The sequence below is a fragment of the Hippocampus bargibanti genome, linkage group LG18 (assembly GCF_051943395.1).
Source record: "Hippocampus bargibanti isolate YZ-2025 linkage group LG18, ASM5194339v1, whole genome shotgun sequence".
Taxonomy (NCBI): domain Eukaryota; kingdom Metazoa; phylum Chordata; class Actinopteri; order Syngnathiformes; family Syngnathidae; genus Hippocampus; species Hippocampus bargibanti.
Genome location: NC_142751.1, coordinates 4,934,546 through 4,950,077, shown reverse-complemented (window position 1 = coordinate 4,950,077; position 15,532 = coordinate 4,934,546). Strand labels below are relative to the sequence as shown.

General features: G+C 40.4%; 1 protein-coding gene across 2 annotated transcripts; it reads left to right on the top strand.

Moving 5' to 3' along the window:
* The first annotated feature begins 351 nt into the window (after positions 1-351).
* Positions 352-13,267, top strand: LOC148884347 (early estrogen-induced gene 1 protein-like). 2 transcript variants are annotated; one of them, XM_089020860.1, is made up of 12 exons: positions 352-501; positions 785-1,059; positions 5,715-5,835; positions 6,123-6,152; positions 7,371-7,487; positions 7,564-7,610; positions 7,700-7,863; positions 9,310-9,402; positions 9,589-9,784; positions 11,155-11,276; positions 12,069-12,138; positions 12,421-13,267. In XM_089020860.1, exons 2-12 carry the CDS (start codon positions 905-907, stop codon positions 12,464-12,466), a joined length of 1,161 nt encoding a protein of 386 aa, XP_088876986.1. In that variant the 5' UTR covers positions 352-501; positions 785-904; the 3' UTR covers positions 12,467-13,267. The 2 variants fall into 2 exon arrangements, with proteins under 2 accessions (XP_088876986.1, XP_088876987.1); XM_089020861.1 differs by lacking the exon at positions 352-501 and adding an exon at positions 533-714.
* Positions 13,268-15,532: the final 2,265 nt, after the last annotated feature.

Below are 15,532 nucleotides of genomic sequence, written 5' to 3'. Positions count from 1 at the left end.
TACATGATTACCTGATATCTTTGGAATTAACAAACCTGTGATTTTCTTAACTTCTGCCAGGAGGCCTCCATCGAGATCACAGACCCGCTTGACTTCATTTAAATTTTCAACTGGACAACTGAATTCGTGAACTTGTGAACTTTTTTCTTTGTAGTGGGATCAAGTTCTATCGTCTCTCTTTCATCCTGTTTAATATGCTACTCACAGTGCGCTGTGCTGGTGTTTCTCTAACCCCTTCCCCATTCGCCTCACCGCTGCATGTGTCTGTAACTTTCGCCTCCCTGCCCCACCACGGATCCTGACCAATCACGTCGCGTAGAGGGGGAAAAAGTCGGCTTTCATTTCTGGCTGCTTGTTAGGATCTGGCTCTCTTCGTTCAATTCAGAGAGCCGGCTCGAACAACCAACTCGTTCGCGAACGACATATGAGACATGAGACGTCGCTAGCAGTTCTCCCACCTGTACAGTATGAGCGAGTTAGGAGAAGGATACCACCGAATCGGTAATGTTTTGTCGTCATTTTTACAAACTTGACTCGAGTCGGTGTGTTTGCGTGGCAGCTGTTTTCCAGCTCGTTCAAACAAACCGGACCATTTACGTTTACGCCTCTTCTGCAACACCAAAACCGTAAAGCAGTTGACAACGGCGAAGCAACTCTTACATATCAAATATATGTCTTTCTTTTAAATTCTTTTGTCCTAATCACAACGACTCAGTAGGTGCATTATTGTTTCTTTTAAAATGCAGATACGAATGTTGTATCACGTGTATTTTTTATCTTACAGGTCAGACTACCGAGATGAATAACCACAAAGCAAAGGACTTTCAACTACCGCAATGAATTCAAACAGTGATCACTCACTTTCTTATGTTTTATTTTTGACGTCGGGATCGCGCTGCAGTACATGAGAACAATGTCTTTTTTGATGAAAAAGAAGAAGTTCAAGTTCCAGGTGCATTTTACATTAGAGGAGCTTACGGCAGTGCCTTTTGTCAACGGAGTGCTTTTCTGCAAGATCCGCTTGATCGATGGTGGGGACTTTGCCACTCTGTCATCCAGGTATGAAACGCACCTTGAATACACCGTTGCGACCCACAAACGCACTCAAGTCGTGGCGAGAGTTGACTTTGCCCTTAGCAGGAAAGTGTTCTCAGCAGCAGTTGGTGTTGCGTTTTTGACCCTTTTTAACAAAGAAGAAAGCCACAGATATATCTGGGTTTGTTAACTTTTTTTTCTGGGAAAGTTGTCTTAACACAAGTCTAGGCTTTGAGTCATGATGTGGCAGCAGTTGGCGCAATGGGCAAAGTTGCAACTTCATCAGAGTATACTGAAATATGTTTGGTGGTTTCTGTCTGTATACAAAGTCAGGTTTGATAAAGTGCTTCGTGTCAATGCAATATACATAGGTTTCAATGAACAAGGGGAATAATAACATATTAGTTCCTGAAATTACAGAACATCTGAGTGATAAAAAGGGCAAGGCGTGGCATTGCGTGTTGTTATTGCTGAGGTGACTTTCATGTTCATGACCTTTTGTTCTGAATTGTAAGGGTACTCGACTTTTCCTAAAAAAATAAAAAATAAAAAATACACACGGTGTCCATTGGTTACCGAGTGTCGAGAGTGAACTCAGACACAGGTAATGGAACCTCCCATGTTGCACATGACAGAACAATTAAAGAAAATCTAAACTAGTTCAAAGCTCTTGCTTGTTTAATAACATTTATTCAAATTGTTCTTTATTTTATCACAATTTATCTGCTAACTCATGTCATGAATATTTTTAAATATATTATAGATATTTCTCTAGTCTGTAACCACTGTCATCACAATACTGTATGACAGTGCCCAGTGACTGGTACATTTTGTTGCAAAACTGTTATTTTTAAGATTTGATGACTAGCTCATTGGTGTGATGTTATTATTATTATTTAGTTTAGTTTTTATTTAGGGGTGTGTGGTGTTTTTTTATCGTTCACAATGGGGCTGAATGAAAATGTGTCTTGACGGTTGGATTCCACAAGCTATGCAATGCGTAACCACACAGCAACATAGAGAACTACAAGCAGCTACCTGTCGTACAATGGTGCGCTTGTGAAATGATGAGTGATTAAAAATGTGACTGAACCTGTCAAACCATTTTTTTCTCTGTAATTTGGAGCCACTGCTGACTGACCATAGAAAATGAGGAATCTCCCCCTGGATGTGTTTATGATACAAAGCTTGAAGTCATTGCCTCTCATATGTGCACAGAAGGGCAACGATGTGTGTTGGGAAAAACAAAATCACTGTGAATCTATTGATGTTTTTTTCATCTTCTTGTGGAATGATGATTACTTGAAAAGAAAGCAGAGTGTATTTCAGAGAGCACTCCTGAGATTGTAGACAATATTAGTCAGGGTTGATCTTTATCCTATTTTGTATGTTTAGATTAACTACCAGGTAAATACATTTTGCGAGTCCTTAAAGATATAAATATTTCTCAGACTGACCGATATTGATTCACTCACCAACACCATCACGGATTACATAAACGTTTGTGAGAGAAACACCGTACCCACCAGAACTGTGTTGTGTTTCTCCAACAACAAACCGTGGTATACTCCCGACATAAAGGTCCTCCTGAACGAGAAGTAAAGGGCTTTCGTGCCGGGGAACAGAGAGGAGCTGAAGGCCGTGCAGATCAAACTGAGGAGAAATATCAGTGAGGGGATAAAGGCCTACAGGATGAAATTGGAGGAGCAGCTGCAAGCCAGCATTGTCACTGGTATCTGGAGGGGCCTGAAAAACATCTCAGGCCACAAAAGACCAGTGACATTGAATGAGAAAGACAAGGACTGGGCAGATGAATTAAACCAGCTGTGTGTCATTGTCCTGCACATGTTCAACCTGAACCTGAAGCTGGGCAGAGTTCCACAGCTGTGGAAAACGTCATGCCTGGTCCTAGTGCCCAAGATCGCCCACTCAAAGGAGTTCAACAACTACTGACCTCTCACCTGATGAAGACGCTGGAGAGACTCGTCCTCGCCCACCTGAGACCGCTGGCCAGCTCATCACTGGACCCGCTACAGTTTGCCTACCAGACCAGCATCGGTGTATAGGACGCAATCATCTACCTCCTCCACTCGGTGCTGTTGCACCTGGAGAATGCTGGGAGCACTGTGAGGATCACATTCTCAGATTTCTCCTTCAACACCATCCAGCCCAACCTACACGGGGACAAACTGCGGCTATGGATTACAGATTACTTCACAAACCGGCCACATTATGTGAGGGCCAAGAACTGTGAGTCAGACAGGCTTCTATGCAGCACTGGGGCGCCGCAGGGGACAGTCCTGGCTCCATTCCCCTCCATTCACCCTCTTGACTTTGGACTTCAGCTACAACACTCCAACCTGCCACCTCCAGAGGTTCTCCAATGACTCAGCGATTGTCAGCCTCATCTCAGAGGGAGACGATCGGGAGTACAGGGGACTGACAAAGGACTTTGTGGACTGGTGCCAGCAGAATCACCTCCATATCAACCCCGGGAAAACCGACGAGTTGGTTGTGGATTTTTGCAGGAAACAATCCTCACCTGCACCATTGAACATCTCGGGTACGGATATAGAGAGGGTGACTTGCTACAATTACCTGGGTGTTATTCTCAACAATAAACTGGACTACAAACATGGATGCCCTGATCAAAAAGAGACAGAGTTGCCTCTTCCTACTCAGGAAACTGAGGTCTTTTGGGATTCGGCGTCACTCCTTGAGACATTCTTTGTCTCGGTGGTCGCTTCAGCCTTCCAGTGTGGAATAGTCTGCTGGACAGGCAGCATCACCACCCCGGACAGAAAAAGACTAGAGCGCCTTGTCAAGAGGGCCAGTTCTGTCCTCGGCTGCTCACTGGGCTCTCTGGAGGAGATGGGCAACAGACGGACGGTAGCTAAACAAAAATCTATGATGGAGAGCCCCTCCCACCCACCCTGACTGCACTGGGTAGCTCCTTCAGCCACATACTGTTACACCCGTGCTGCAAGAAGGAGAGATATCGCCGCTTGGTCCTACCGACTGCTGTCAGGATTCTTAAGACACACACATGAAAAAAAAAAAAAAAAACCCTGTTCTCATGCATTGTGAATAGCACAGCAACCTTATGTCGAGTCAATAGTTAAGTATATCAAACATTTTTTAAATAATTTTATATACAGTAAAGTCTCGTTATATCGATATTCAAGGGAATCCGAAAAAATATCGATATAACCGGGACTATCGATATATCCGACCCTGTTTGCATGTAATTTTCTCCGTGCGTGCATAGAAATAGTATCGATATAACCGGGACTATCGATATATCCGATATCGATATAACGAGACTTTACTGTATTTTAGTACTTTGCACGATGTACAGTTCTTTTTATGAAACGTTTTTTGCGACATTTACTTTTGTGCATAGAATACTTTGTTTATCTTTTAACCCCCTCTCAACACCCCTTTCAATTTGACTGCTGTAGATTGCAAATTCCCCCATTGTGGGACTATTAAAGGCTTTCTTATTCTGATTACTTTTAACAATGGAGCATTGGTGTTTTTGGATCATGATGATGTCTCTTGGCGTCTTACTCTAATATTACGGTGGAATAAAATAGAAAGAGGTAGTTCACTATTTAGAGCTTAATGGAGGGGTTGAGTCACAGTCAAACAAAATATGTTTTTCCCCTTTGTCTCTGGCCTCTCAATTCGAGCTGAAGATTTACTCTGTCGCATTCTATGCTTCAAGAAATATTTAATGAACCTGGAAAGATGGAGATAGCCAGACAGACATGCAGCGCTGTAGACATATAGTCAGTTGATCCTGTGAAGGAAATTAAAATTGTCACAGCATTAATATTCACATTGATGGCAATGCCTCTTGTCATCAAACAAAATAAAACTTTGGGATTTCAAGAAAAGACACTTATTTGTCCAGCAAGCAACTTTTCCACTCACACCTACGATCTCACTTATTTCCCAAACGTTCCTGTGAAACACACCATAAATCTCTTCAGAACTCGTGACAGGAGTGTATACTTCATGGGCCATAAGAATTTCCATCCATTACATCTCTTCTCTTAAAAGATGCAATATTACACGTCTGTGTAAGCTCTCAGTCGTTCAGGAATGGTTAATCGATGAAAAGGTTTCTTCAGCCCTCATCTGTACTTGTTTGAAGGTGTCGGACGTTTCGCTTCTCACCCAAGATGCTTCGTCAGCGAACTAAAATTTGCTCGTAGAACTGGCCCTATATATATCCCTAATGTCCAGGGGTGGACAGGATAGGACTATTCCCTGAAGCTAAACTGATTACTTCTTTCTTTTGTACTGACTATTTATGGTATATGACTGGGCCTGATTGCCCCATTCACCCTGGTATAACCTCATCAGCATGACTAAGCCTATGTGGTAATGATCTAAGAATACTGTTGTAAGCACGATCCAAATTGAACCTCACCCCACCATGGTGATTTAATAAAGGTTTTTGCTGTTTTTATAAGAAAAAAAATATATACGTATATATATTTTTATAAAATGGCAAAACCCTTCACTAAATCGCGATGTGTATATATATATATATATATATATATATATATTTGGAATCCACATCTGCAATGCTCAATCCAAAAGTGTTGCATTTAGTTCACAATGTCCTTTGTCCAGCATTTGATCTGTATTTGTATGGATTATGTCAACAGGAAGGAGGTGCAACAGAACTGTGTCCGATGGGGAAAGAAGTTCTCCTTTGTGTGTAAATTGAGCGCCAATCCAGTCACCGGCATTTTGGAACCTTGCATCTGTAGGGTTTCTGTACGCAAGGTAAACCGCAAATACAGTAGAGTGTATCCTCACATTTTTCGGTAATAGGGGACTGTGCCTCACCTTCCCCACTCCTTCTCCAAATTTTAGTGTCAGTGAATACGGGTACCAGCATGTTTAAAGTATGTAAACATATTTGAGACAAAGACAACAGCAGTATCTTTAATCAGATGGACTAAAAGTCTCAATATAATACGACTGGCCATTTTGAATATTTAATTGACCCTTATTGTTTTTTTTATCAATGCTTAATTATTGAATCTCCTAATTGATAACCATATTTGCAGGAGCTTAAAGGAGGAAAAACCTTTTCAAAGGTAAGATTGTTTCCTCATGTCCTGTTAGTGGTATGTTTTAGCAAACAACTTCAAGTGCTGTCATGATGACTTCATAAAACATGTTTATTACATTCCTGGTGGTAAAAGGTCATGTTAAATTCAAACCATGTGACACCTGTTGAGCGAGGCCTTGTGACACAGCCAAAAGGCGATGCATTTGTGATGTTCACTGAGTGAACCTGAAACAATCCACTACAGCGATGAAAAGGTTCTTCCAGCCATCGTCTGTACTTCTTGGAAGGTGTCGGACGTTTCGCTTCTCATCCAAGAGGCTTCGTCAACAAACAAAAATTTTGCCGGTACCCCTGGCCCTATATACCTGTATCCCTACTGTCCAGAGTTGGCGGTGCCAGACCTCTGCTTTGATAGGTCCCTGCTCTAAGGTTGGGGGGAGCAGAGGACTATTTCCTGAGGCTACATTGATTACCTCTATTATCCTGACTGATTATGGTCTACGACTGGCCTGATTGCCCCATTTGCTCTGGTATCAAATTTTTGTCTCATCCGTTCAAAAAACGGTGTTCCAGAATAGTTTTTTCTAATGTCCGTATTAATTCTACAAATCTCACCAGCATTCCTATTCTTCTATCCTGACGAAGAAGCTTGGGTCTTCTGGTGTAGCAGACGACCATAAACTTCACTCATGCCATCCAGAGTTTGATACCGATGGCACAAACAGTGCTTTTAGGGTCTTTCTTTTTAGTGCAAATGTTATTCATTAATTTGTTGTGTGTTCTGTATGTAATATATGGAGGAGATTAAACATTCTAATGGTTTCTCCAAATTCATAACGGCCCTCGAGAGGAAACTGTAACTACAATGTGGCTCGCGGCAAAAAATGACTTTGACACCCCTGCTATAGAAGAACAGGAATGCTGGCGAGATCTGTAGAATTAATACGGAGATGAGACGAAACAATTCTGGAACACATGGAGACAAAAAGAGATGGGGAAGCAAAAGCTCTTGATTCTCAATATGTGACTTCGTTTGTGGAACTCAGTGAAGGTTTTGCATCTGGTTTGTGTTGTTTTTTCTTCTTCTTGAGTTTCCTTTTGACTCATCTCCATCAGTATCCCATGACAGCATTTGCAGAATGAGTTGACAGGAAACATTGTGTCCAACAAGTTTGTTGTCAATATACGTTCATCTTGAAGTCTTCTGTTGTTTTCTCTGATCTGCTTCTGTTACGGGGTCCAGCTGGGTTTTGCTGATCTGAACATTGCAGAATTTGCAGGCTCCAGTTTCACAGCTCGCTGCTGCATCCTGGAAGGCTATGACACAAAAAATACACGCCAGGACAACTCAATTCTCAAGGTAAATGACACACTCATTCAAAATACAGCTCAGCAGATTTACTGAATCATGCATGTTTTTTCCATCTTTTTATTAGGTGACAATTGGGATGGCACTTCTGTCTGGTGATCCATGCTTTAAAACGTAGGCATTTATATCTGCCAGGCATCAATTCACTTTGGTTCCTTGAAGAAAAAAAAAAGAAATAAAATCATATGCGCTTTCATCAACAGGCCTCCCAGCACAGCAAAATCTGTCTCGATCAGAGATGTGGATCCTAACCTACAGCTTGACTGTAAGGGTGACTATTGCACCGAAGTCAAAACACAAGCACTCAGCACAATTGCGGAAGGACCTTGTGCCAATAAATCCAGGGAGTCATCGATTCGCAGCCCAGGTAAACACTTAGTGTGTGTATTTACAGACAGTTTTATGTAGATTTTCATCGTCTTCACCAAAGCTATACTCGATATGTCTCGAGCATGAAATAAAATCAAAGTTGCTGCATCCACGAGGAAGCTGCTGAGTTGATGTTTGCCATGACCTGGTTGATGTTTCACCCAAATCTACCTGAAGCATCATGGTAAATTAGCGCTATTGTAAGCGAATTTGCCCCTCTAATAATAATAATAATAATAATAATAATAATAATAATAATAATAATAATAATAATAATAATAATAGTACATTTCAATTGTAAGCGCCTTTCAAAACTCTCAAGGTCATCCTCCTGCCACACATTCTGTATTTCCAGAAATTACCCCATTTTCTCCGAATTATAAAACGTCACTTCAATGAATGCAAGGGATCCAAGTGCAAGAGTGATGCTACAGGGAGAAGAGATAAAGAAGGTGGAGGATTTTAAGTACTTGGGGTCAACTGTCCAGAGCAATGGAGAGTGTGGAAAAGAGGTGAAGAAGCGTGTCCAGGCAGGCTGGAGAAAAATGTCAGGTGTGATGTGTGATAGAAGGGTTTCAGCTAGGATGAAAGGAAAAGTGTAACAATGGCGGTGAGACCAGCCATGATGTTTGGACTGGAGACCGTGCCACTGAAGAAAAGACAGGAAGCAGAGCTGGAGGTAGCAGAGATGAATATTTTGAGGTTTTCTTTGGGAGTGACCAAGTTGAATAGGATCAGGAATGAGTACATTAGAGGGACAACTCATATTAGAGGCTTTGGAGAGAAAGTCAGAGAGGCCAGGCTGAAATGGTTTGGACATGTCCAGATGAGAGAGAGTGACTATATTGGGAGAAGGATGCTGAGCCTTGAACTGCCAGGCAGGAGACTAAAAGAAAGACCTAAGAGGAGGTTTATGGATGTTGTCAAAGAGGACATGAAGGTAGCTGGTGTGAGAGAACAGGATGCACAAAACCGGGTTAGATGGAGGACACTGATTCACTGTGGATTTATTGATTTGTTTATATATCCATCCATCCATCCATCCATCCATCCATCCATCCATCCATCTATCCATCCATCCATTGTCTGTACCGCATATACCTCATTAGGGGTGCGGGGATGCTGGAGCCTATCCCAGCTGTCTTTGAGCACTAGGTGGGGGACACCCTGAATTGGTTGCCAGCCAATCGCACGGCATACATGCTTTTGGAATGTGGAAGAAAACATGAGGACCCAAAAAAAACCCATGTGGGCCCGAGGAGAACATGCAAACTCCACACAGGGAGGCCGAACCGGTCTTGAACTCACTGCCTTTGCACTTTGACACCATGGTGCTAACCACTCGACTATCGGGCTGCCCTGATTGATTGATTGATTGATTGATTGATTGATTGATTGATTGATTGTGCCATTTTTTTCCACCTTTAATATGTTGGGGCTTCAGGTGAGGGGGTTAACGTCACCAACCAAGATGATGTCTTTCAAATTGGTCATTTCCGCAACTCCAGCTTTGCCAGCCAGCAGAGCAAAATATCAGGTCAGGCAATCTCCCTTTTCTTGCATGATTTTTATAAAGACTTGTGATGCCTTGTTTTTTTTAAATAATGCACTCTTTTTTTTAATTAATCTTTTTTAATACCACATGACTTCGTCAAACACAAAATTTGATCAGAAATAACCAAGGAGGTGGTTGTCCAAGGTCCAAACTTGTCTCCATTTCTAGGTTATAGTACAGGTCACTCGCGCTCCTCCAGCCTGACTGATCTCAGTCACCAACGAAACACCTCCTGTAGCAGCAATGCCTCATCTAGTTGTGTGCACCCGCACACAACACAACCGCATCAGCAGGGAACTCCCACCAAACCGGAGAGACCCCCTCTTCCCTCCGTGGCTGCCATAATGTCTAATAGATCATCCAGGTAATCTCACATACTACCTCGTGGAGCAAACACAAAAATAGATACTGTAGAACATCAACCACCTCGCTCTCCCAGCGCACACACTGGTACCAGTCAACGGTTTGACTCCCAGGAATGTGAAAACTTCACATTCCTTTCAATCTGGGGAGGTGCATGTGTTTGGAATTGAAGTTGCATGAAACTTTTTTTTGGAACTATGGTCTATATACAAGTAAATATACATTTGACTATTCCAGACTACCTTATTTTCCACACTAAAAATGGCACTGGATTAGGAGGCGCACCTTCAATGAATGGCCTATTTTGGATGTTTTTTTCCCCATACATTAGGCACATCACATAAGACAATCGAAATGAATCCACTAGTTGGATGAAAGCTCTAGGAAATGTCAACAGAACGGTCAGATGTCAATAAAACTCATTTAATAAAGCAGCGACAAAGTTTACTTCACTAACGGCAGGTTATAACATTGACTCGTTAACGTTGAACACTCTTGCCGCTCCTCTCTTTCTGTTTTCAACTGGGTAATCGATCGTCAAACTCTGCATTGCAAGCATGTCTCTGCCACTGAGCCGTTTTGGGCTGGAACTATGACCATAATTACCATAGACAATGCGCTGTGAGTGTCTAATAAAATAGAAGACTTTAAACTGTGCTTTTTAGTGTGTATGATGCAGTGATACCTTGGCTTACGAACTTAATTGGTTCCCAGAAAGTGTGTGTAAGGCAAAAAAGTGTGTATTGCAAACATTAATTTCCCATAGGAAACCATTAAAATAAGAATAATCTGTTCCCAGGTCCCCATAAAACATTATTTTCAACTAAATAAGCCTTAAAACTACACACGATATACCTTATTTTGTGTATAATAAATGTGCTATGGTATTGTAACTAAAGAAATAAACTGGACTGTATAATAATGTCGTTTTATTTACCTTTGTGATGGTCGTTGATGGCTTGATGGAATTGATAGTTTTTTTGCATAAAGTGTCTCAAGGAGCTATGGGTTGTACATTAAGACAATAAGGTATATTTTGTGTAGTTTTAAGGGTAATTTAGTTGAAAATTATGTTTTATGGGGACCTGGGAATGGATTATTCTCATTTAAATGGTTTCCTATGGGAAATTAATGATTGGAATACACACTTTTCGCCTTACACACCCTTTCTGAGAACCAATTAAGTTTGTAAGCCAAGGTATCACTGTATATATATATATATATTTTTTTTATTTTGTCCGACTGTTTTCAGAAGTTTCAGATAATTCGAAGTTAATTTATTGCAGTAAAGTATGTTTGCAGGCACCCATATGGTGTGGGTTGATTCTAAATAGTTCACATACAGTACAAACAAATTGTTGTGTTGCACAGACGGAAGAATGACATGACGGAGAGGCAACATAGCTGTGTGGATGATACCCGGCTCGATGCGGATGACATTGTGGAAAAGATTGTTCAAAGCCAGAATTTTTCGGATAGCAGCAACAACGAAGGTTTGGGCACCACCTTTTTGAACCGATTGAGGTTGACTTGAATGGGACTTTGAATTCATATCATTACATTTGTTTTTGTATTACTTGCTGTCTCATCTAAATTGTTTTTGTAACTGTTGCTTATATAGTGAGACCTCAACTTACAAACACCTTAACTTACAAACTTTTCGTCTTACAAATGTCAAATTTATGAAAATTAAACCTTATAAGAAGCACTATTTTCATAATACACACCCACCACGGCTGGCGGAGTGATCTTCGGCGGAAGCACACGACCGAACAGCACCAGAGGTTAAGTTACCAACAGTCCTTATGGAAGGTGACTCTCCTTCCATAAGCCATCAACGACCATCAAAAAGGTAAATAAAACTTTATTTTACAGCACAGTTTATTTATTTAATTAGTCCTCATGCAATTCCCTTTGACCTTCGACCTCCAACGCCATTCCATCAAGCCATAAATGACCATCACAAATGTAAATAAAGTGACTTTATGATACAATGCAGTGTATTTGTTTCATTGCAATATAATAGCACATTATACATAGAACAAGGTATGTTGTGTGTAGTTTTAAGGCTTATTTAGTTGATAAGTATATTTTATGGAAACCCGGGAACGGATTATTCCCATTTTAATGGTTTCCTATGGGAAATTATTTTTTGAGATACACACTTTTCGCCTTACACACTCTGTCTGGGAACCAATTAAGTTCGTAAGTTGAGGTCTCACTGTACGTTCCAGTAATGACGATATTGAAAACAGCATTTTTTTTATTTTTTTTTTGCCATTCAGATAGCAACTTGAAATTATTTGTCAGCAAAGACGGGACCACGACACTCAGAGGGGCACAACTCGCCAACAGGTAGACTGCTCACTGTTTTTTTCTCCTTACATCACACTAAAATCTCCACTATTTAACACTTTAACCCAGAGTGGACAGCTATTCACGTTGTTTTCTCTTGAATGAATTCCTGTAATCTGAATATCAAAACTGTGCATCAATCATTACAATAGACAAGTTATGTGTTGCCATCCACTGCCATTATGTTTTCATGCCTAAAGACTAATCAAAGAAAAATCCTGATGATGGTATAATTTGTACATGAAATAGTTCACCAAAATGTGCATTTTATTTTCTTCACAGAGTAACACCTGATGTCTTTGAAGCCGTGGTCATTGAGACACATTGAACGATGCAACATCCTCTGTGCTGCAAGACGAGCTGAAGCAGGATTCTCAGGCTTCTTAATGTCGATGGGATTGTGTACAAGCGTGTGCAAGACTACCTGCAAGGACACACCACTTTTAGATAAGATGACTATGATGTAGCGGCTGTGTGATATTTGGTATCCTTTCATGCAGACGTCGCAGGTTTGACTACTTGCCGATGCCTGTCCCAAGCCTTAGATGAAAAATGGGTGACTTGCATCCGGGACGGAATCCGGCGTTAAAAACTTTCGACAACTCTGAGAGATGGAACAAAGGCACAGTGTTTTGAAGCATTTTACTAGAACATAACATTTGATTTTCCCCCCAATGACTTCAAAATCAACAAATGACTTCAATAGATGACTTAGTACAGTAGAACACTGAAGAAATTGTGTTTTATGCCTTTTCAGTCCTCCGGGCGTTTGTGCATGGACACAATTTCGATGTGAATTGCAATTCTTTCTCAATTAGGAAAATAAAATGTGAATCTCATCACATTCAGACTATATACGCAACAGATAAACTGAATCCAATATAAGGAATTCAAAGCAGGTGTTGAATCAGGCAACTTTAAGTTGTATAGATACAAAATCCAACATAAAACTGGCCCCAGGTTATTATTCCATTCTATATTGTGACGTGATAATAATAATAATAATACATTTAATTTATAAGCGCGTTTCAAAACTCTCAAGGACACTTTACAGTCACAGTCAAGTACTTTTTTTTCTGCGGGGGAGCGTCAAAATGGGTGACTTGCATATATATATATATATATATATATATATCGGATATATCGATATATATATATATTTCTATGCACGCACGGAGAAAATTACATATCGGATATATCGATAGTATATATATATATATATAAAGCTCACATTCTTTGATGGCTTGCACGTAGTTCACTTATCTTTTTCATTTTAACAATAATTTCACAAGGCACTATTAAAATTAACTTGAATTGACATTGCACTTCTCTCTACAGTTTGCTCTGAGTGACGCAATATGTAAGGATGTAAGACATTTATGTTACAAGAAAATCCAAATTGTCTTTTTCAACTGTTTGTGCAAACTCTGCTCTTGTCACATCGTGTACGGAGCTGCAGTGACACCCTTCTCATGGCTGGGACATCACAAAGCAGCCTTCAGTGTACCAACATTGTCAGTGTGAATACTGGGCCTTCCTTCCCCCCACTGGAAACATTTGTGTTTACTGACACTGTCACTTTGTTAGTGAATGCCAGTCTGGGTGTGCAATATGGGCCATATGTAGTCTTTGCCTGGCTCCGGCTTAAACTGGGCAAATAACAGTGTTTGAAATAACGTCTGCCCGGAGGCCCGACACGTACAACTTTTACGTCGGGCGTACAACTTTCAAAACGTCTCGGCCCTGGTGGCCGACAACTTCTTCAAGAAAAAAAAGAGATTATTTTCAAATCAAATGTTTGTTTTATTCAATAATGCAAAAGCGAGAAGCAAACCGCTACAAGCCACGTGGACTCCTCTTTCTAATCGCCTTTCAAAACTCTCAAGTACACTTTACAGTCACGGTATAGTCCGAAGCACGAAACAGGCTTCTGATTGGCCGCCGTGCCGAGTATGCAAATTGCCAAACAAACTTTGGATACTCGGCACGGCAGCCAATCAGAAGCCTGTTTCGTGCTTCGGACTATACCGTGACTGTAAAGTGTACTTGAGAATTTTGAAAGGCGCTTAGAGTCCACGTGGCTTTTAGCAGGCAACGCAAACGTTGCATTGTTCACCATGACGACAAACGACAACTGGAGCAAAATCCTCTTTAATTTAAAAAAATCCTTTATACTTCGCAACAATGTTTTTTTTTTTTTTTTTGCGATTAGTCGTCTTATTGTGTTTCAAGTTGTAAAAAATGGGGCATGCAACAGCAGGGCAGGCAACTTTTCAGAGTTGCCTGCCCTGCTGTCCGCTAAATTTTTGTCATGAGTTTCAGACACTGCAAATAGGATATACTGTATTCCATAAGCAATAGACATTACGGTCGCCACTGCTAAGGGTTTGTTGAAGGAATTGAAGAGAGGAAAAACACCACAAACACATTTTTGTACTTGAAACTAATATTAATTCTACTATTATGGAGTTTGGACTTGGACATCTGTGGCCAGAAGAAAAACTAAATTCTTACCCAAATGAGTCATCTAAATAGATGACCGACTTTGTCACCACAGAGAAGCACTATAAGCTCTGCATTGAATTTTCAGACCAGCGGGCTGGTCAATTAAAAACATTTTTTTTTTATGTATGTTGAAAAATTGAATGTATTGAAATGAAATGAGAAATCATGTTTTTAATATTTACAGTATGTGGGAATGATTGATTTTCTACTTCTGATGTTTATGTTTTCCTCTGTACTTGACTGTTGAGACTCTGTGATATGATTTACCTTTTGACAACTTTATGTACTTTCCGCACCTAGTGATTACGGTTTTTGGGGTGTAACATGACACTGGGAAATAAATAAAAACAATGGTTGTATATTGCAGATGTTGGCTGGCACTCACAAATATTTGCGCCCGAGTTTTTTTATTTTATATGATAAATGCCCGTCTGCAATAAAATGCCCTCTCTCCTCATACCAAGATGTGGAGTTAATCTTTGATAATAATAATAATAATAATAATAATACACATTTCAATACAATTCAATAATACATTACAATACATTTATAAGCGCCTTTCACAACTCTCAAGGACACTTTACAGTTACAGGATAAGTACTTTTTTTCTGTGGGTGAGCAGCAGCAGCCATTCGCGCCAGCGTTCACTCAACCCGATAGGCTGACAAATGAAAACATAAGTAATGTAGTTTTTTCTATACATTGTAAACATGAAGATTGTAAATGATAATAATACATTGGGGAAACTAAATAAATGCTTAAAAAAGACGAACAACATCGCAGGCACAATGCTCGTGGGCCTCAATCTGCAGTACATCTACACCTCAAAGCTAGCAGCCACTCATTTAACGACAGTGAGGTTAAAATATTAGCTATAGAAAATAGATGG